Genomic DNA, 22,824 nt, shown 5'->3' on the forward strand with positions numbered 1-22,824 from the left:
CTGACAGTGGAGTGGTTCACGCGCTGCGCGGTTTTGACTACGAGCAAATGAAAAATGTTCGTGTTTGTGTGAAAGCGCAAGACGGAGGCTCTCCGCCCCTCAGCACTAATGTGACTTTGGACATTATAATCCAAGATCAGAATGACAACGCTCCTCAAGTTCTGTATCCAGTACAGATTGGTGCTTCTGTGGTGGCTGAGATTGTGCCTCTTGCTGCAGATGTTGGATATCTGGTCACTAAAGTGGTGGCTGTTGATGTGGATTTTGGACAGAATGCCTGGCTCTCCTATAAACTACAGAAAGCTACAGATAAAGCGCTTTTTGAAGTGGGTTTACAGAATGGAGAAATAAGAACTGTGCGACAAGTGACTGATAAAGATGCTGTCAAACAAAAACTAACTGTTATTGTGGAGGATAACGGACAGTCCTCTCGCTCAGCTGTGGTCTCCATTAACGTGGCTGTAGCTGACAGCTTTCCTGAAGCGCTGTCAGAGTTCACAGACATTACGCATGGAAAACAGTATGACGACTTGACCTTTTATTTAGTTCTCGCACTGGCTGCTGTTTCTTTTTTATTTATCACATGTGTGGTTGTCATAATATCAGTAAAGGTCTACAGATGGAGACAATCTCGCTTCTTATATCAGTCCAATCTGCCTGTTATTCCGTACTATCCACCGCATTACGCAGACACAGGAGTCACTGGAACTCTGCCGCACGGTTATAATTATGAAGTGTGCATGACGACTGACTCGAGGAAGAGTGACTGTAAGTTTTCTACACTGGGTGGGCAGAATTTTTTAATGGTGGATCCGCGTTTCACTGAGACGATGCAGCGCGCAATGAAGGAAAAAAACCTCTTAGAAGATGCAGAATGGTCTGAAATGGTAAGACCATCTAAAATATTGTTAATATAATATAATATAATATAATATAATATAATATAATATAATATAATATAATATAATATAATATAATATAATATAATATAATATAATACATTTGATTTCAAATTAAATAGTTAGGTTATGGTAAGCTTATAAGACCTTAATTGTAATTTTTGACGGAAAAACAAGAAACAAGTCTTAAAAATAGGGATTTTATATATATATATATATATATATATATGATTCGCATTCTTATCAGTTTGGTATGATTATTTGTGCATGATTTAATGATTTGGTCTGGGGTGTTTTTTTTTTTTTACAACTTTGAATTGTTATTGTGTCAACGCACAGAACTGCACTTCAGGGCTGAACTATTTTTAAGTATTTGCAAATGTTATTCATCTTCATCAACTCTATGGGCCGCTGTTGGTTAGCACAAATGTAGTCTACATGAACACTTACTCTTGATTCGTCACTGGCTGCGGTTGGTGAAGCTCTGATGATGCAGACTATTGCGACGGAGATCAAAGTGCGTCGATGAAGAAGAGAGTTACTGACAAATAGCAGATGAACAAAATTAATTTATTTTTTGCTATTGAACAACATCCGCTGTGTAATTGGAATGCTTAAAATGCAAATAATTACATTAAGTGCAATGCTTGTATACCAAAGGCAAATGCACACATTGGATCGTGTTTTCTTATGGAGGGTGTTTTTCATCATGGCTGCTTGTTCGATCTCAAATATAAACGCACAGATTCGTTACTCCGTTCCAGAGGAAAGGAAGAGAGGGTCGCTGATTGGGAATATAGCTCATGATTTTGGCCTGGATGTTCAAAGACTGCGCTCGGGTCGAGCTCGTATCGTGTCTGGCGACAGCACTGAGTACGTAGAGCTGAAATCAGACAAAGGGATTTTGGTTGTAAAGGAGAGAATTGACCGAGAGCTGCTTTGCGCTGAAACCACTCCGTGCAGCTTCACATTTGAAATAATACTTGATTTTCCAGTGGAACTGCATCATGTTACGGTGGAAATACTGGATGTAAACGATCATTCGCCAAGATTTCCTAAAGATGAAATTAATCTTGAAATAAGTGAATCGGCCGCTCCCGGAGCTCTTTTTTTACTGGGCAGCGCAGATGATCCTGATGTAGGTGTGAATGCTCTTCAAAATTATATTATGTCAGGTAATGATTATTTTATTTTGAAACAACACTCGAGCCCCGATGGAGTTAAATATGCTGAAATGGTGCTTCAGAAGCCTCTAGACAGAGAGCAACATCCACGAATATCTCTCATTCTAACGGCGGTAGACGGAGGAAACCCTCAGAGATCTGGTAACATGAAAATAGATGTGAATGTACTAGATGCTAATGACAACGCACCAGTATTTAACCAGTCTGTTTATAGAGCAACAATAGCAGAAAATTCAGCTAAAGGAACTCACATTACTACAGTTAATGCTAGTGATGCAGACAGTGGGACAAACAGTTTGATTGCATTTAGTTTCGCTAATTTTAAGGGGAATGTAAACGATGTTTTTAAAATTGATGAAAAAACTGGTGTTATTACGTTAAATGGTGTACTTGATTATGAAAAAGCAAAGAAATACGAATTTGGCGTCGAGGCCAAAGATCGGGGCGGTTTAGGAAATTCTGCCAAAGTCATAGTTGATTTAACTGATGTAAATGACAATGCGCCAACAATCAGTGTTATGACATTTTTTTCCCCAGTCAGTGAGGATGCACCTACGGGCACCACTATTGCTATTTTCAGCGTGAAAGATGTAGATGCGGGAGACAATGGTCACGTTGTCTGTACAACTGATATAAATACTCCATTTAAACTACAGTCTTCACTGCGGAATTATTACACTTTAGTCACTGATGCTGCTTTAGATCGTGAACGTGTGGCAGAATATAATATCACTATCACAGCTGCAGATTCGGGGTCACCTGCACTTTCTAGTCAGAAAACTTTAAATCTGAAAGTATCAGATGTTAATGACAATCCTCCCATGTTTCAAAAGAGTGTTTACACTACATATGTTACTGAAAACAATCAACCTGGTTTGTCCATATTTACTCTAAGTGCTCAAGATGATGACTGGAACCAGAACGCTCGTATTTCGTATCTTCTAAATGAGACAACAGTGGGAGGATCCCCTGTTTCCTCTTTTATATCAGTAAATGCTGACAGTGGAGTGGTTCACGCGCTGCGCGGTTTTGACTACGAGCAAATGAAAAATGTTCGTGTTTGTGTGAAAGCGCAAGACGGAGGCTCTCCGCCCCTCAGCACTAATGTGACTTTGGACATTATAATCCAAGATCAGAATGACAACGCTCCTCAGGTTCTGTATCCAGTACAGACTGGTGCTTCTGTGGTGGCTGAGATTGTGCCTCTTGCTGCAGATGTTGGATATCTGGTCACTAAAGTGGTGGCTGTTGATGTGGACTCTGGACAGAATGCCTGGCTCTCCTATAAACTGCAGAAAGCTAAAGATAAAGCGCTGTTTGAAGTGGGTTTACAGAATGGAGAAATAAGAACTGTGCGACAAGTGACTGATAAAGATGCTGTCAAACAAAAACTGACTGTTGTTGTGGAGGATAACGGACAGCCCTCTCGCTCAACTGTGGTCTCCATTAACGTGGCTGTGGCTGACAGCTTTCCTGAAGTGCTGTCAGAGTTCACAGACTTTACACATGAAAAACAATTGGACGACTATCTGACTTTTTATTTAGTTCTTGCATTGGCTGCTGTTTCTTTCTTATTTATAACATGCGTGGTTGTGATAATATCAGTAAAGATCTACAGATGGAGACAATCGCGCTTCTTATATCAGTCCAATCTGCCTGTTATTCCGTACTATCCACCGCATTACACAGACACAGGAGTCACCGGAACTCTGCCGCACGGTTATAATTATGAAGTGTGCATGACGACTGACTCGAGGAAGAGTGACTCTAAGTTTTCTACACTCGGTGGACAGAAAGTTTTAGTGGTGGATTCGCGTTTCACTGAGACGATGCAGCGCGCAATGACGGAAGAAAACGGTCTTTCAGAATTGGTAAGCCGACACATTATATATTTTTCTTCAAAATTGCTTGTAGTCTCTGGGTTCTGTGATTATGTATTTCGTGGCATACTTTAATACGAATAATAATACTAATTATTATTATTATTATTATTATTATTATTATTATTATTATTATTATTATTATTTCTACTTTTGTGGTAATGCTGTGATACTGCAACAACATTTCAGCACCACTCACCGGACAGCGCCAAATAGTTTTTTTTTTACCTACTTTGTAGTTCAGTAAAATCCCAACTTCACTTTTCAATGCTTTATTTATTTATTTGTTTTTGTTTGTTGATATTTTAAAACATTTATACACACACACACACACACACACACACATACACACTTTTGTAGCATTTTCAAATTGACTTACAATTTATTTCACTAATAATATACTAGTAATTCATTGCGAATTAAAAGATGTTGATGGTTTTATTTTATTTCTATTTTTTTTTAATGAACGAGGCACCTGGTTAAGATTTTTTGCAAGGTTTACCGAACTTTTAGTTTGACAGATAATTTGCGTCCTGCTCTGATAAGTTCGAAACAAGCTATTGCAATTCTTAGTTAAGGCTCGTAGGGCCGCTGTTGATCAACACAACACAACGCAGTCCATATGTCAGACCTACCCACAAAATCCAGTGATGTCAGAGAACAGCATAATAAAGCCTGATGTCTCGAAACAATTACTTTGTTGGATGTACTGCAGATATATATCCTGATCTTATTGTAGTTTTCTTGTCGGGGCCGGGGTTTCACGTGTAACATCCTTATTTTGTAATAAATCCGTCTGATCTTAAGGATCTAAAGAAGGACGGGAAATGGCCAGCTTTGTAATGTGGCACGCTGCAGCGGTTTTAATGATCCTGTTTCGATACTCGGTGAGAGGGCAGATCAGCTATTCCATTCCAGAAGAAATGCCAAAAGGGTCGATCATTGGAAATATTTCCCAAGGCTTGGGTTTGGATTTAAAAAGACTGACGTCAGGGAAGGCGCGCATATTTGCTGGAGACAACAACGAATTCGTCGGATTGAATAAAGAGAAGGGGCTACTTCTCACTGAGGAGAAAATAGACCGCGAGGCTCTTTGTGCTAAAACGACTCCATGTGCTTTACACCTTCAGCTGATTTTGGAAGATCCAATGGAATGGTATGATGTCACAGTGGAAATCATCGACATAAATGATAATGATCCGAGTTTTTCTAAAAGTGAGATTACATTTGAAATAAGCGAGTCTGCTGTAATCGGAGCCAGATTCATGTTGGAAAATGCGATCGATCTGGATGTCGGATCTAACAGTCAATTGAGTTATTCACTGAAACCGACAGATAATTTTGTATTAAGTTTGCAAAGTCAAACGGATGGCGACAGAAACATGGAGATGGTGCTGCAAAAGGCTCTAGACCGTGAAAACAAAGAGCAGTTGTCCTTGTTGTTAACGGCAGTAGATGGAGGTGAGCCTCAGCTGACCAGCACTGTGCGGATACACGTAACTGTGCTAGATATTAATGACAATCCTCCTGTGTTCAATCAAAGAGTGTACAAAGCCACTATTCCTGAAAATACACCTAAAAACACTGTTATCACGTCCGTCAGCGCTTCTGATGCTGATGAAGGTTCGAATGCAATTATAACTTACTACATGTCAAGCACTGGAGATGTAAATGATTTATTCATGGTTGATGCACGAAGCGGGAAAATAATCTTAAAAGGCTCAGCTGACTTTGAAAAGGCAAGTCTTTATCAACTTAACATGCAAGCACGTGACCAAGGAGGACTGTCTGATTCATGTAAAGTTATAATTGATCTCACTGATATAAACGATAACAAACCAGCAATAAGTATTGTTTCTATGTCAAACTCAATATCAGAGGAGTCTAGACCTAGCACTGTTGTTGCAATGCTAAATGTAAATGATCTTGACTCTGGGTTGAATGGCCAGGTTCACTGCTACATTAATGATAATATTCCATTTGCTATTGCGTCTTCCAGCAGTTTCTTTAGCTTGCAAACAGAGCAGGAACTGGATAGAGAGAGAGAAGCTCAGTACAATATCAGTGTAATATGTACTGATGAGGGAGTACCAGCGCTCTCCAGCAGTGTCTCTCTCCGTGTACAAATATCAGATGTGAATGACAATGCTCCTGTCTTTGAGAAAAGTCACTATGAGGCATGTGTGCTGGAGAATAACACACCTGGTCTCTCTACATTTAGAGTTAAAGCCAGTGATGCTGACTGGAACCAGAATGCCCGTGTTTCTTATATTCTAGAAGACAGCACTGTTAACGGAGTCTCTGTCTCATCGTATGTGTCAGTTCATCCTGACAGCGGACTGATTACAGCTGTGCGCTCTTTCGACTATGAACAACTCAAAGATTTCCACTTTCAGGTAAAAGCACAAGATGGAGGCTCTCCTCCGCTCAGCAGTAACGTGACAGTGAAAATAATTATTCAAGATCAGAATGACAACGCTCCTCAGGTTCTGTATCCAGTACAGACTGGTGCTTCTGTGGTGGCTGAGATTGTGCCTCGTGCTGCAGATGTTGGATATCTGGTCACTAAAGTGGTGGCTGTTGATGTGGACTCTGGACAGAATGCCTGGCTCTCCTATAAACTACAGAAAGCTACAGACAGAGCGCTGTTTGAAGTGGGTTTACAGAATGGAGAAATAAGAACTGTGCGACAAGTGACTGATAAAGATGCTGTCAAACAAAAACTGACTGTTGTTGTGGAGGATAACGGACAGCCCTCTCGCTCAGCTATGGTCTCCATTAACGTGGCTGTGGCTGACAGATTTCCTGAAGTGTTGTCAGAGTTCACAGACTTTACACATGAAAAACACTATGACGAGAATCTGACCTTTTATTTAGTTCTTGCATTGGCTGCTGTTTCTTTCTTATTTATCACATGCGTGATTGTCATAATATCAGTAAAGGTCTACAGATGGAGACAATCTCGCTTCTTATATCAGTCTAATCTGCCTGTTATTCCGTACTATCCACCGCATTACGCAGACACAGGAGTCACCGGAACTCTGCCACACGGTTATAATTATGAAGTGTGCATGACGACTGACTCGAGGAAGAGGGACTGCAAGTTTTCTACACTGGGTGGGAAGAATTTCTTAATGGTGGAGCCGAGTTTCGCTGAAACTATGAGTCACACAATCAAGAAAAATAGTTCATTTGACGATCTCCGGTCTACAGAACCGGTAAGAAAGTTTCGGAACAATTATTCTTTATTTACTTTTAACTGAATAAGGTATCGTAGCACCTATCAAGTTGACTATAAACACACAAATGTATAAAAACACTTGAACACTGAAATTATCTGGAAGTCTAAATGTTAATATTATTCAGCTTTATATACAATATTAACTAATACTTGTTATATTTATAACATACTCAGCATAGATGCACAGACTTGTTTTTTCCCCTGTGGTGTATATTAAAACAACAGCAACTATAACAAACAAACAAACAAACAAATAAATAAATGAAAGCTGCATTCCTAAACTTTATACAAATGGGATATTAGCAGAAGTTAAAACGTGAAAAAAAGCTATAGTTTAAATTCATATGGATTTGCTACAAATTAGCTAAATAAATAAATAAATAAATGAATAAGCAAGCTACAGATTCACTCAAGACTGTGGTGGAGTCCCTCATTCTAATATTTCACCAAAAGTTTCCATATGTTGGAAGCACATTTCTTTGTGTTTATTACTTGATGTGTTGCACACACTGCTCCGGCTGTGTGTTCACGGTGTGTTCACTTCTCACTGCTGTGTGAGTGCACTTGGATGGGCAACCATACTTGGCAAATTTCACGACTTTGACTTTTGCTTACTGCTGGATTCAGTAATCTGGGACTGTATTGAACAGTAGACTAGAAGGTTGCACAGTTGCCATGGGTGCTGTTATAGCTATATGTTCATTTGAAAAGGGACTGGAAAACTCGTGTATAATTGTTTTGGTGTGCATGGCAACTGACTCGAGTATGAATGACTGTACTTATCATATAAAGCCTTAACTTTCTGAAACGGCTGACAAACAAAAACCGTAAAATATCGTAATTGAAACAAGGAAAAATCTGTAAAATATATATTTTTTGAACATTATTTCAATTAAGGTGTTTAACTTTAATGTTACGGTTTTTTTTTTGCTACCAGTCATTTACCATTTTTTTTACGATTTCTTATTTATTTATTATTATTGTTATTTTGTTTTTATTTTTTTTTTACTGTGTATGACCACACATTTTATTCATGTAAAATGATGGAATTGTGTTCTGATTCCTACCTAAATGTATGCCAGGATAGAGTGTGTCTTTTTCTATGTACTCATTCTTTGGAATGACTTGGTTGTGAACAAATACCTAAATATTATGCATTGCCTTAAACGTAGGGGGAAAAATGATAAACAACATTGTGATATTTTTGATGCAGGTCTACATGTAGACAACATGTTAACAGTTGTTAAAAAGAATCATTCGAAAGAATTACAATTATCATTAAATAATCATAAAAACGCAATGGCACATTGAAACCGTTCAGCACCACTTGTGCTGAACAGCGCCTAGCTGGATGAACGTCTACTACTAAGGAGGGTTATGGGCTTATAAATCTAATTGTCACCTACAAAATTACTTATTCCATGAGTGATTATTTTCACATTAAACCTGATTATTAGTCTTTTTTTTCAATCACGAAATTGTCCTGGAAAACAGATATGACAATTAACATATAATAATAACTGGTTGTCTGTATGTATAACACTGACATGCATTTCCTTACTTACACTCAGAGGGCATCTGTTCATCGACACACAGCGGCGATTCCGTTTATTTCACAGACCCTTTCCTAGTTTCACACAGTTTCATGGAGTAAAAGACAATACAACAGTCACATTACATTATTTTCATACACTACACTTCTATTCATCGCTCGTCGTCGTGTATGGACTTAATGTCTACATTTGAAATACCATGTATTTAGAGGATACGGACTGATTTTTGTATTTTTGAAGCGTCTGTGCAGTTGAGACAATGCCTGGCACTGATGCAATGGCACGGCATTCGGTGATGTTTTTGACTCTTCTGATTCAAACTGCACGAGGACAGGTCAGTTACTCCATCCCAGAAGAAATGTCAAAAGGATCGACGGTAGGAAATATTGCTCAGGATTTGGGCTTGGATTTACAACGATTAAAGTCAGGAAAAGCGCAAATATTTACCAGAGACAGCACGGAATACATCGAGCTGAACAGAAACAGTGGATTGCTGCTTATCAGAGAGAAAATGGATCGCAAATCTCTTTGTGCAAAAACAACTCCGTGCGCGGTGCATCTTCAAACGATTTTAGAAAACCCGATGGAATTATACACGATTACAATAGAAATCACGGATATTAATGACAACGCTCCCACTTTCCAGAAAAAGGATTTCAGATTTGAGATCAGCGAATCGGCGGCTGCGGGTGCTGGTTTTATGGCAGAGCTTTCGATCCAGATGTAGGAACAAATGTTCTATGAACTTAATATTCAGGCAAAAGATCAAGGAGGACTATCTAACACATGCAAAGTCATTATCGATGTTCTTGACATTAATGATAATTCGCATAGTATTCAAATTCTGTCTAATTCCCATTCCATACCTGAAGGCTGTAAGACTGGTACTATTGTTGCAATGCAAAATGTTGATGATCTTGATTCAGGTGTAAATGGTCAGGTTCAGTGCATCATAATAGAGAATATTCCCTTTGCCATAACTTCTCAGTCTAGTAGCTTCTTCAGCTTGCAAACAGAGCAGGAACTAGACAGAGAGAGAGAAGCTGATTACAATATCATTGTAATATGTACTGATGAGGGAGTGCCAGCGCTCTCCAGCAGTGTCTCTCTCCATGTGCAAATGTCAGATGTGAATGACAATGCCCCTGTCTTTGAGAAAAGTAACTATGAGGCGTGTGTGCTGAAAAATAACACACCTGGTCTATCTATTGTCACGGGGTAAAGAATCACTCGACAAGGTTTTGTGAATGTAAAGCCCCGGAGGGTGGATTTATTCAAGGTGCAAAGTGCCTGGTGAAGTGAGGTGAGCCGCTTCATGATGGCTGGTGCTTCCCATGCGTTCCTGTGCTTTTCGGTGCAAACCCAAAGCGAAAGTGGGTGTCCAGACGTGCTCCAAGGTGAGTGGGCTGTCGGTCACTCGCTGCTTTCTGAGGAGAAACGAGAGAAGGATTAGACCAGCGTTTCATTCGGCTCAAGACCGTCTTGTGAGTGCAGCGTGTGCTGCTTAAAAGTCCTGGAGCGCTAGGAACCAGCGAGTCACCCTGGTGTTGGTGTCCTTGGCGCGGGCCATCCACTGTAGGGGTGCGTGGTCGGTTACCAGGTTGAACTTGCAGCCTAGGAGGTAGTATCGGAGCTCCAGGACTGCCCATTTGATGGCCAGGGCTTCCCTCTCCACGGCAGCATACTTCCTCTCGGCCGGGGACAGCTTCCTGCTGATGTAGATGATCGGATGCTCCTCACCTTCCTGAACTTGGGAGAGGACTGCTCCCATACCCGTGTTGGAGGCATCCGTCTGCAGCAGGAAGGGGCAGCTAAAGTCCAGGGTGCGGAGCACAGGCGAGGACGTGAGTGCCGCTTTGACCTGGGCGAAGGCCTCTTCCGCCGACGGAGTCCAGCATACTTTTTCCGGCTGCCCCTTCCTGGTCAGGTCTGTCAGAGGGGCGGCTAAAGAGGAGAAGTTGGTGATAAAACATCAGTAGTAACCTGCCAACCCCAAGAAGGCACGTACCTGGGTTTTCGTCCGGGGCCTCGGGGCGGAGTGAACAGCCTCTACCTTCTTCTCCTGCGGCCGGATGAGGCCTCGGCCAACTTGGAAGCCCAGGTACTTGGCCTCAGAGAGGGCTAGGTGGCATTTTCGGGGGTTGGCGGTGAGCCCAGCCCGCTGGAGCTCCGAGAGCACCCTCCGCAGACGTTCCAGATGTTCCTCCCATGCCTCGGAGTGGACCACCACGTCGTCCAGGTAAGCGGCTGCGTAGGCCTGATGGGGCCGCAGGATGATGTCCATCATCCTTTGGAACGTCGCGGGGGCCCCGTGCAAGCCGAAGGGAAGGGTCCGGTACTGCCAGTGGGGGATGAGAAAACCGTCTTCGGTTTCGCAGCTTCCGAGAGTGGCACCTGCCAGTAACCCTTAGTGAGGTCCAGGGTGCTCATGTACTGGGCCCTTCCCTGGCGGTCCAGTGGCTCGTCGACCCGAGGCATGGGGTACCCGTTGTAGTGGCGCTGTTGGGCCTGCTGAGCCTTGCAGAGGTGTTCCCGGACTAATGCATCACTCGGTCGATCCGCTCCCTCATCTGTCGGACGTGCTCGATGACGGGGGGCTGCGATGAGGGGCAGGCTGCTGCTTCCACGCTTCCCTGGCCACGTCAAGGAGCCCCCGTGGTTGACGCCCGAACAGGAGCTCGAAGGGGGTGAAACCAGTTGAGGCCTGAGGGACTTCGCGGATCCCGAAGAGGACGTAGGGAATCATGAGGTCCCAATCCCGCTTGTCCTCCGCCGCCACACGTCTGAGCATTTGTTTGAGGGTCTGGTTGAATCTCTTTACGAGTCCGTCCGTCTGCGGGTGGTAGATTGTGGTCCTCAACTGTTTCACCCGCAGCAGCCTGCAGAGATCCGCCATCAGCCGGGACATGAACGGAGTTCCCTGGTCAGTCAGGATCTCGGTGGGGAGGCCGACTCGGCTGGCCAGCAGAAACAGCGCCTGGGCGATGGACTTCGCCATGGCCTTCCGCAGGGGGACTGCTTCTGGGTAGTGGGTGGCGTAGTCGACGATCACCAGGATATGCTCATGTCTGCGGGTAGACTTTGTGGGGCAACGGCCCCACTATGTCCATTCCAATCCGCTCGAAGGGCACCTCGATGATAGGCAGAGGGATGAGGGGGGGAGGGGTCTGAGGCAACATGGCCTGGAAGGTTGGGCAGGCTTGGCAGAAGCCCTTCACTTCGGCCTCCAGGCCCGGCCAGTGGAAGCGGTCGCGGATGCGTTGGGTGGTATTGGCTGCCCCGAGGTGACCTGCCATAGGATGGGAATGGGCCAGTTCCAGGACAGTTTCGGTCTTGGACCGGGGTACCACCACCAACTTCTTCTCCTCCTCCCTCCGTTGGGCGACACAGTACAACAGGCCGTTCGATGACAAAATGTGGGAGAGGGTGGGGCAGTGGGAGGACGTCCTTCCCGTCGACGACTCGCACCTGAGTCCAACAGTGCTTGAGTCGGTCGTCCTCCCGCTGTTCCTTGGCGAAAGAGCCCCCTCCAGCGGCCTGTTGGAACACATCATAGAACAGATTAGCGGTTTGGGAGGGGGACTCACCTTGTCTCCCACTCTTCCTCGTCACACTATATTTACAGTTAAAGCCGGTGATGCTGATTGCAACCAGAATGCCCGTGTTTCTTATATTCTAGAAGACAGCACTGTTAATGGAGTCTCTGTCTCATCGTATGTGTCAGTTCATCCTGACAGCGGACTGATTACAGCTGTGCGCTCTTTCGACTATGAACAACTCAAAGATTTCCACTTCTAGGTAAAAGCAGAAGATGGAGGCTCTCCTCCGCTCAGCAGTAACGTGACAGTGAAAATAACTATTCAAGATCAGAATGACAATGCTCCTCAGGTTCTGTGGTGGCTGAGATTGTGCCTCGTGCTGCAGATGTTGGATATCTGGTCACTAAAGTGGTGGCTGTTGATGTGGACTCTGGACAGAATTCCTGGCTCTCCTATAAACTACAGAAAACTAAAGACAGAGTGCTGTTTGAAGTGGGTTTACAGAATGGAGAGAGTGACTGATAAAGATGCGGTCAAACAAAAACTGACTGTTGTTGTGGAGGATAACGGACAGCTCTCTCGCTCAGCTGTGGTCTCCATTAACGTGGCTGTGGCTGACAGCTTTCCTGAAGTGCTGTCAGAGTTCACAGACTTTACGCATGAAAAACAGTATGACGACAACCTGACCTTTTATTTAATTCTCGCACTGGCTGCTGTTTCTTTCTTATTTATCACATGTGTGGTTGTGATAATATCAGTAAAGGTCTACAGATGGAGACAATCGCGCTTCTTATATCAGTCCAATCTGCCTGTTATTCCGTACTATCCACCGCATTACGCAGACACAGGAGTCACTGGAACTTTGTCGCATGGGTATAATTATGAAGTGTGCATGACGACTGACTCGAGGAAGAGTGACTGTAAGTTTTCTTTACTGGGTGGGAAGAATGTCTTAGTAGTGGACCCGAGTTTTGCTGAGACGATGCAGCGCACGAATCGGTAAGAAAGGTCACGTTAGACATATTATAATTATTATTATTAATTTGCGGAAAAGACAAATAGTATGGCTGCTCAAGTAGACCATAAATAAATGGGCTTGAAGAACTGAACTATTACGTGTTCACGTCTTGTTTTAGGTCGTGAATAAACAAATACCTATAGGCTATAACTTTTTTTCTTAATTTTAATATGTGCATCTCGAACTTTTGCAGAAGTCACACTGTTTTCCTTATGTTGCTTATAAGTGTTGGTTCGAGTTATTAAGGATCGTATCATACAATTTACCAGAGAACTGTAAAGTTCGGCATTGGTGCCTGTAAAGATTATATGTTTGTTCGAAAAGGATATTAAACTCTTAAGTGTACATGACGGTCACACAGTTTGTTCTTGCAAATTGTTTCATGTGTTGTAAGACTCAGATGATTCACTTCTTTTTTCCTCTTCCCTCAGGCAATCCATCTTATGAACAGCTGATAATAACTGTGGAACACGCCACACTATTTATATTTATTTACACTACACTTATTTATCTAACATACATACTTAGCGTACACTTAAATTTTTTGCACATAATATACATGTACATACATAAATGCTCATTGTAATATACCTGCCATACATTGTCAATTTGTATATTGTCATTCCTTACCCACCTATTTGTATTTTTTTTGTATTTTTTATTCCTATTGTGTTTTTTGTTCTGTCGCTGTTATGTTGCACTGCGGAGCTTCTGTCACGAAAACAAATTCCTCGTATGTGTGAACATACCTGGCAATAAAGCTCATTCTGATTCTGATTCTCTTCTATGTAGTCGAAATGGCGTTATTAGTAGACCAGTGAGTCACAGTAAGATTGCATTGAGTTAAGCGCAATATTTTGTTGTAGGCTGCTTGAAATAAACAAATAAATAAGTAGCTAAATAAAAAGAAGATGTGAATTATTGGGAAATACGGAATTATTTTGGTACAATGTAGAGGCATTTTGACACCTTTCAGCACCACTTTTGTTGAACAGCGCCTCATGTGAAGTTTTCTCCCACTATTAAACAGAGGACTGTGATCTTCATTTTGTTCTTTGATTAGAAGTATTATACTTTTGCTAAAATGCCTTCAGGTTTATTCTTCACTCTTGCCGTTCTAGTTCCAATATATTCATTTATTTTTATCATCGCGGAATTCAGATGACTTGTTTTAAATTAGAGATAAAAGAAACAGTACATGCCGTTGCTAAAATTCTCTTTAGGCATAAATATATAATCCTGCTTTGTAATTCATGATTTACACTCAGAGGGCCGCTGTTCGTTGACAAATGGAGGATAAACTGTGTATTTTACAGATCCACCCCAGCATCACATAATATGAGAGAGAAAGAAAAGCTACCGTCTCAGATATTATTTTCTTGCACGGATTCACATCTGATATTTAGAAAAATCGTTGTCGAGTACATCCATAATTTAAGTCAATACAATTTTTTTTTTCATTTTATAGGCTTAAAGGATATAGCCTACTGATAAATTGTTGTTTCTTATTCGATCTTCGGTGAGATTAAGACAATGCCTGATGCAATGATAATACGCTGGGTGCTGTTTTTGACTCTTCTGGTTCAAATAGCGCGAGGACAAGTCAGTTACTCGATTCCTGAAGAAATGGAAAAAGGATCGATGGTGGGAAACATTGCGCAGGATTTGGGCTTGGATTTGCAACGATTAAAGTCAGGAAAAGCGAGAATTTATTCAAGAGACAGTACGGAATACATCGAACTGAACAGAAACACTGGATCCCTGCTTATAAGAGAGAAAATGGACCGCGAGTCTCTTTGTGCAAAAACGACTCCATGTGCAGTGCATCTTCAAATGATTTTGGACAACCCGATGGAATTCTACACGATTACAATAGAAATCACGGATATCAATGATAACGCTCCAAGTTTCCAGAGAAATGAATTTAGGTTTGAGATCAGCGAATCGGCGGCTGCGGGTGCTGGTTTTATGCTCGGCAGAGCTTTCGATCCAGATGTAGGAACAAATGCTCTACAGAGCTACTCGCTGAAACCGACTGATAAATTTCGGCTTGAACTGCACAATCAGGCAGATGGTAGTAAAAATGTCGAGATGATTTTACAAAACCCACTTGACAGAGAAACGCAAAGCTCATTTACTTTGTTGTTAGAAGCGTTTGATGGAGGCAATCCTGTGCTCTCTGGAACCGTTCAGATACACATCACTGTGTTAGATATTAATGATAATGCTCCTGTTTTTATGCAAAAGGTATATAAAACCACAATATCAGAAAACGCACCGAAAGGTACTATATTAACAGTGGTGAGCGCGTCTGATGCAGACGAAGGATCCAACAGTGTAGTGACGTACTACATATCTGACACAGTGGAGAAAAATGTGGCTGAAATATTCTTAATCAATGAAAAAAGTGGTGAACTAATTTTAAATGGTCAGATTGACTATGAAAAGGTGAGTCATTATGAAATTAATACCCAGGCAAAAGATCAAGGAGGACTATCTAATGCATGCAAAGTCATTGTCGATGTTCTGGACATTAATGACAATTCGCCTAGTATTAATATTGTGTCTAGTTCCCATTCAATATCTGAGGGATCAAAGTCTGGTACTGTTGTTTCAGTCCTAAATGTTGATGATCTTGATTCAGGTGTAAATGGCCAGGTTCAGTGCGTCTTAAATGAAGACATTCCCTTTTCTATTACTTCTCCATCTAGCAATTTCTTCAGCTTGCAAACAGAGCAAGAACTGGACAGAGAGAGAGAAGCTGATTACAATATCATTGTAATATGTACTGATGAGGGAGTGCCAGCGCTCTCCAGCAGTGTCTCTCTCCGTGTGCAAATATCAGATGTGAATGACAATGCTCCTATTTTTGAGAAAAGTAACTATGAGGCGTGCGTGCTGGAGAATAACACACCTGGTCTCTCTACATTTAGAGTTAAAGCCAGTGATGCTGATTGGAAGCAGAATGCCCGTGTTTCTTATATTCTAGAAGACAGCACTGTTAATGGAGTCTCTGTCTCATCGTATGTGTCAGTTCATCCTGACAGCGGACTGATTACAGCTGTGCGCTCTTTCGACTATGAACAACTCAAAGATTTCCACTTCTGGGTAAAAGCAGAAGATGGAGGCTCTCCTCCACTCAGCAGTAACGTGACAGTGAAAATAATTATTCAAGATCAGAATGACAACGCTCCTCAGGTTCTGTATCCAGTACAGACCGGTGCTTCTGTGGTGGCTGAGATTGTGCCTCGTGCTGCAGATGTTGGATATCTGGTCACTAAAGTGGTGGCTGTTGATGTGGACTCTGGACAGAATGCCTGGCTCTCCTATAAACTACAGAAAGCTACAGACAGATTGCTGTTTGAAGTGGATTTACAGAATGGAGAAATAAGAACTGTGCGACAAGTGACTGATAAAGATGCTGTCAAACAAAAACTGACTGTTGTTGTGGAGGATAACGGACAGCCCTCTCGCTCAGCTGTGGTCTCCATTAACATGGCTGTAGCTGACAGCTTTCCTGAAGTGCTGTCAGAGTTCACAGATTATACGCATGAAAAACAGTATGACGACACTTTGACTTTTTATTTAATCTTGGCTCTCGCAGTGGTCTCCCTGCTCTTTATGGTCTCAGTTATATCAATCATTTCAGTGAAAATCTACAGATGGAGGCAGAACAAGCTATTTTATAAATCTGGGGCAAATCTACCTGTAATTCCATATTATCCTCCAGTCTACACAGACGGCACATTACAGCATGTGTATAATTATGAAATGTGTGGAACCACTGATTCAAGGATGAGTGACATGAAGTTTGTCAGGCCCTACAGTCAGAACACACTGGTGAGCCAGAGTCGTATGGGAACAGTTCAGAGAGAAAAGAAGGAGCAGGAGGTTGATAATCTGACTTTAGAGGTGATACCTTAACTGATGTTTTAATATCATCTCATCAGGCTTCATTTAATAAGAGCCAAGGAAGTATTGTAATACTTTTTGCTTTAATGTTTATAACTCAAACTTTTATGTAATTTCCCCAGCTTTTTTGACTACTGCTTAAAACCGTTTTGAAATCTTTGTCTTCTCCCTAAAAAACTGGCCATAATTGGAAAAACAAAATTGAACAAATGCATACTACAGAATAAAAATAAATAACAGACACAGTGCGTTGCTCACTCTCACAGTTGTTTAATGAAGGGCTACACTGTGTCGTTTTGTGCAGTCTTTGTAAGTCTAGTAGAAGTCCACTGGAAATGTATTTCTTTTTATTAATTTAAATTTTAGTTGAATATTTTGATGAGATATTATATATAAAATTAGAAAATCTGTTGAATTAGTTATGTTCTGTTAATTCTTCAGATTTTTAACCCAATGTTACAGATGCGGCTCTAACCTCAGGAAGATGAAGGTCTTGTATGATAGTGAAATCACCCCTGTATATAATTTAAGGGATAGTTCACTTAGAAATGGAAATTATGTCATTATTTAGGCTACTTACCCCAATGTAGTTTCCGAATTTATATGACTTACTTTTGTGGAATTTAAAAGAAAATATTTTGAGACATGACTCTTTTTTTTTTTCTTTTAATGCTTTTTTCCCCCATATATATATATATATATATATATATATATATATAGTTAAACTAACAGTGTTACAACCCTGTACTACAACAGTACCCTGTTTGAGGTTTTGAGGTTCTCAGATTTATGAAGCATGTGTCACAATTCTCTTTGCCTTCTCACACTTTGATCTTTGGGCGAAGCTGTTGCGTAATGGTTAGAGATTCAGATTCCTAATCCAAAAGGTTGCAAGTTTGAGTCTTGCGCCAGCAGGAATCGTAGGTGGAGGGGAATGAATGTGTAGTGCTCTCTCTCCCACCTTCAGTACTATTTACTGAGGTGTCCTTGAGCAAGGCACCGAACCCCCAACTGCTCCCCAGGTGCCGCAGCATAAATGTCTGCCCACTGCTCCGGGTGTGTGTTCACGGTGTGTGTGCATTTTGGATGGGTTAAATGCAGAGCATGAACAAGTATGGGTCACCATAATTGGCTGTATGTCATGTCACTTTCACTTTAAGATGTGGCATGTTATCAGAATGCATAACCTCATATATGGTTTTCTTTAACTCTTTTTAAATTTTAAGTTCTTGATAGTTTTTTTCTTTCTTTCTTTTTCTTTCTTTTCTTTTTTCTTTTCTTTTCATAAAGTGACCATTCCGTAGTACTCTGTTTGGACTCTAAGTGCCGCTGTTCAACATATTAAGCAAGTGTATTTTTATCCCTGCCCTTAACAAAACCCAAAGCAATGGCATAATCTCACACATCATAAACTGCAAACCTTGGGGTGCTACATAACAGATATCCAAATAACGTTCACCTTCTTTGGTTTCTTTAATCCACACGAAGACGCAATTTGTTGGAACCATATAATTCATTGCACATTTTGCTTTGAATTCTTCCGCGCAGTCTTTGTTTTTCAAAAATGGAGTCGGGAGGAAAAGGCTGGCATTATGGGTCGTTATTTTTCTATACAGCGTGTGCGTTGGCTTTATTTCCCCCTCGCGTGACCGGTCAGATTCGTTATTCTATACCTGAGGAAATGCCAGTGGGCTCGTTTGTTGGAAATATTGCCTCAGATCTCGGGCTTGAGCCGAAGAGACTGATTTCAGGAAAAGCGCGTGTTTTCACTACGGACAGCAGTGTGTACATTGGTCTCGACAAGGAGAATGGGCATCTGGTTGTTAAAAACAAAATAGACAGAGAAGATCTATGCGGAGACATATCTGCCTGTAGTGTGAGTTTTGATGTCATTTTAGAAAATCCAATGGAGCTTTATCGAGTTACTGTTGATATACTGGACATAAATGACAACAGTCCAGTTTTTCCGAAAACTACAATTGACCAAGAAATCAGCGAATTGGCGGTTTTAGGTGCGCGATTTCCATTAGAGAGCGCAATAGATCCAGACGTGGGAGTGAACACGCTACAGAAATATACTCTTCAACCCACCGATCATTTTAAGCTTAATGTTCAGAATGGTGATGACGGTAGTAAAAACGTCAAGATGGTTCTTCATTCTCCTCTTGATAGAGAAATGAAGCAGCGCCATAATCTGATTCTTACGGCTTTTGATGGTGGAAAACCACAAAGGTCCTCAACTGTGCAGATTAATATCATTGTTCTAGATGTCAATGACAACGCTCCCGTGTTGACTCAGTCGTCTTATAAAACATCAATTGTTGAAAATGCTCCTAAAGGCACAATCGTAACGAAAGTCAGTGCTACGGATGCTGACGAGTCTAGTCACGGCATTCAGTACTATTTTGAGCACGCGTCATCTACGGTGAAAGCTTTGTTCTCCATCGATGCGGATTCTGGGGAGGTTAAAGTCATGGGTGATATAGATTTTGAAAAACACAAGCAGTTTAAAATCAATGTCAAAACTAAAGATCACGGAGGTTTGACTGACTCGAGTGAGATAATAATTGACGTTATTGACGTAAACGATAACACGCCTAAAATTACAATAATGTCTTTATCCAGTGCAGTATCTGAAGGCGCAGCACCTGGAACTGTTATAGCAATGATAAATGTTCAGGATCTGGATTCAGGTGACAACAGTAAGATTACATGTTCAATTGATTTAAATTCTCCATTTAAAATCGTATCCTCGTTAACTAATTATTACAACCTGATGACAGACTCAGAACTAGACAGGGAACAAACAGGGGAGTATAATATCACTATAACTGCTATAGATGGGGGAAACCCACCTCTTTCAAGTAAAGACATTTTGCACCTAAAGATATCTGATGTGAATGATCACGCACCTCAGTTTGAGCAGGAATCATATAATGCCTTTATAGCTGAAAATAACCCTCCATCTACAACTATTCTGACTGTTAAAGCAATCGACATGGACTGGGGGCAAAATGCAAAGATTTCATATATTCTTATTGATAGAGATTTGAATGGAGCACCTCTGGGATCATACATCTCTATAAATTCAGAGAGTGGAGTGATATATTCAGAGAAATCATTTGATTACGAACAACTTAAATCATTCAAAATGCAAGTCAAAGCGCAAGATGGGGGCTCACCCCCTTTATCAAACAACGTGACTGTAAACATAATTATTCAAGATCAGAATGACAACGCTCCTCAGGTTCTGTATCCAGTACAGACCGGTGCTTCTGTGGTGGCTGAGATTGTGCCTCGTGCTGCAGATGTTGGATATCTGGTCACTAAAGTGGTGGCTGTTGATGTGGACTCTGGACAGAATGCCTGGCTCTCCTATAAACTACAGAAAGCTACAGACAGAGCGCTGTTTGAAGTGGATTTACAGAATGGAGAAATAAGAACTGTGCGACAAGTGACTGATAAAGATGCTGTCAAACAAAAACTGACTGTTGTTGTGAAGGATAACGGACAGCCCTCTCGCTCAGCTGTGGTTTCCATTAACGTGGCTGTAGCTGACAGCTTTCCTGAAGTGCTGTCAGAGTTCACAGACTTTACGCATGAAAAACAATATAATGACAATTTGACTTTTTATTTAATCTTGGCTCTCACAGTGGTCTCCCTGCTCTTCATAGTCTCAATTATTTCAATCATTTCAGTAAAAATCCACAGATGGAGGCAGAATAAGCTATTTTATAAGTCAGGGGCAAATCTACCTGCAATTCCATATTATCCTCCAGTCTACACAGATGGCACATTGCAGCATGTGTATAATTATGAAATGTGTGGAACCACTGATTCAAGGATGAGTGACATGAAGTTTGTCAGGCCCTACAGTCAGAACACACTGGTGAGCCAGAGTCGTATGGGAACAGTTCAGAGAGAAAAGAAGGAGCAGGAGGTTGATAATCTGACTTTAGAGGTGAGAGTTTCATAAGTGAAGCTTGAAGTGCATGCTGTACTCTACTTTTTTTTTTTTTAAGACAAACAGCAAGTAATTTACTGACATTTACTTTTCAAGTCATGAGGCTGATATTGTTGTGTTTTGTTTTGTGAAACTAGACTGTTAGTTCAGTTTCTCAAATGCGTCACAATATTAGTGCACAATCAACTCTATTCCACCCACAAACACCCACACACACTCTGCTACTCATTGTTGACACATTTTATCTTTCCCAGGCTTTCATGGAGAGATTATGTGACATTTATTTAAATATACAGCAAAACATGCAATACAATTTTATTGCAATGCAAAACATAAAAAACAACAACAACAAAAAAAAGGTTTTGTGTGGCCCCTTTAATACAAAATTGAATACTACATTAAAAAGGAGTTACACTACTGTGAGATTTTGACAGGTAATTCCGTTATGTAGTTGTCCAGGCTTTAGCTGGATTTGCCATAATGATAGCTTCATTGATTGCTGTTTTTATACTTTTCCCTGTTCAAGGGATTCCATGGAGCTGCAGTTTTGGATCAGTATGCCAGGGCTCTGTAATACTGCAAATATTCCTCTGCTGTTGAAGCTATTTTTGTGTTGTGATTTCTGCATGTTTAAAACATTGAGGTGCTAAAAGGCATTGATTTATTTTATTTTTTGCCACATTTATCAGTTTTGAACATGTGTTACATTATCTGAAACACAATCAGAATTACTCATTAGGCCATAGTACTGTCCATAGTCTGTATCAGAGACAGGCATATTTCTGCCATCAACTGTTTTTCATACTTATGATAGCCTGATATTAAATTACGAAAACCCAGTTTTGGTGGACTTTTTAATGCAAACCTTGTTATTAGAAGAGTGTGAAGCTGAATGAAGTGTATAAAATGAGGATATCAAATACTCAATGTACTGCTTGGATTTTCTTTCCGTCTCTGTCAATCAAGTCTCTCTGTCCCTGAATGCTGAATAGAAATCTTGCACAGTGAGCTCATGTGTTATACTTAGAAATACTTGTCGCATACTGCCACAAACTGTCTTTATATGGGGGGAGAAAAAAGAGAAATAACATACCCTTGCTCCTATCCAAGCCTAAACAGCTACTTATCTCCTATGGAAAGTAAAGAACTGAATGGGCTATTCCTCTGAAGATTTCTGCTTTGTTGACAGAACCATAACAATAAAAAATTTAAATCATCCCCCCCTTAATCCTCATAAAGATTCATGATAAGCATCATAGGGTGATTTTACTGATATTACTGCTGCTTAAGGTGTGGGCTCTGGATCTTACAGAAGCTGGGAGTGGCTTATCTGCAGTGAGTGTGCAGCCAGATATATGAAACACCATCCAACATCAAATTTATGTCTCAGCTGAAGCATTAATCCGGTCTATAAGGTCCACTGCCCAGTTTTCATAAATATTAAATTTATATTGAAAAAAGAAAAACAATCCCTTGTTGTGTCGTTTACTATATATACTATATTTTTTACTATATAGTATATTTTTTTTACTATAAAACAAATGTTTCCAGTTTAGTTGCAGAAAAATGTAAACTGTAAAACACATTCATATAGTACAATGCATCATTTTGTTTACATTCAATCAATTTAAATT

The 22,824-nt window shown here is 41.0% G+C and overlaps 2 protein-coding genes across 23 annotated transcripts in view; both read left to right on the forward strand.

Moving 5' to 3' along the window:
• LOC132127880 (protocadherin alpha-C2-like) overlaps positions 1-22,824 on the forward strand; it is a 149,848-nt gene that overhangs the window by 82,686 nt on the left and 44,338 nt on the right. The window contains exon 1 of one of the 22 annotated variants that reach the window (XM_059540105.1): positions 1,331-3,954. The exons of 16 other annotated variants lie outside the window; for them this stretch is intronic. In XM_059540105.1, coding sequence (XP_059396088.1) covers positions 1,510-3,954 — 2,445 coding nt within the window. In that variant the 5' untranslated portion in view covers positions 1,331-1,509. Of the gene's footprint in view, positions 1-1,330; positions 3,955-4,557; positions 7,182-18,508; positions 21,188-22,824 lie in introns of those variants that run through there. 5 more of the 22 variants (XM_059540093.1, XM_059540125.1, XM_059540104.1 and 2 more) reach the window with 5 other exon arrangements.
• On the forward strand, positions 14,727-17,499 carry LOC132127693 (protocadherin gamma-A11-like). The gene has a single exon (XM_059539680.1). It carries the CDS (start codon positions 14,848-14,850, stop codon positions 17,236-17,238), a length of 2,391 nt encoding a protein of 796 aa, XP_059395663.1. The 5' UTR covers positions 14,727-14,847; the 3' UTR covers positions 17,239-17,499.

The sequence above is a fragment of the Carassius carassius genome, chromosome 45, assembly GCF_963082965.1.
Source record: "Carassius carassius chromosome 45, fCarCar2.1, whole genome shotgun sequence".
In the NCBI taxonomy this organism is placed as follows: Eukaryota; Metazoa; Chordata; class Actinopteri; order Cypriniformes; family Cyprinidae; genus Carassius; species Carassius carassius.

Bases quoted from the DNA above. Each gene is read 5' to 3' on its own strand.
- LOC132127693 (XM_059539680.1), top strand. From the start codon at position 14,848: ATGCCTGATGCAATGATAATACGCTGGGTGCTGTTTTTGACTCTTCTG.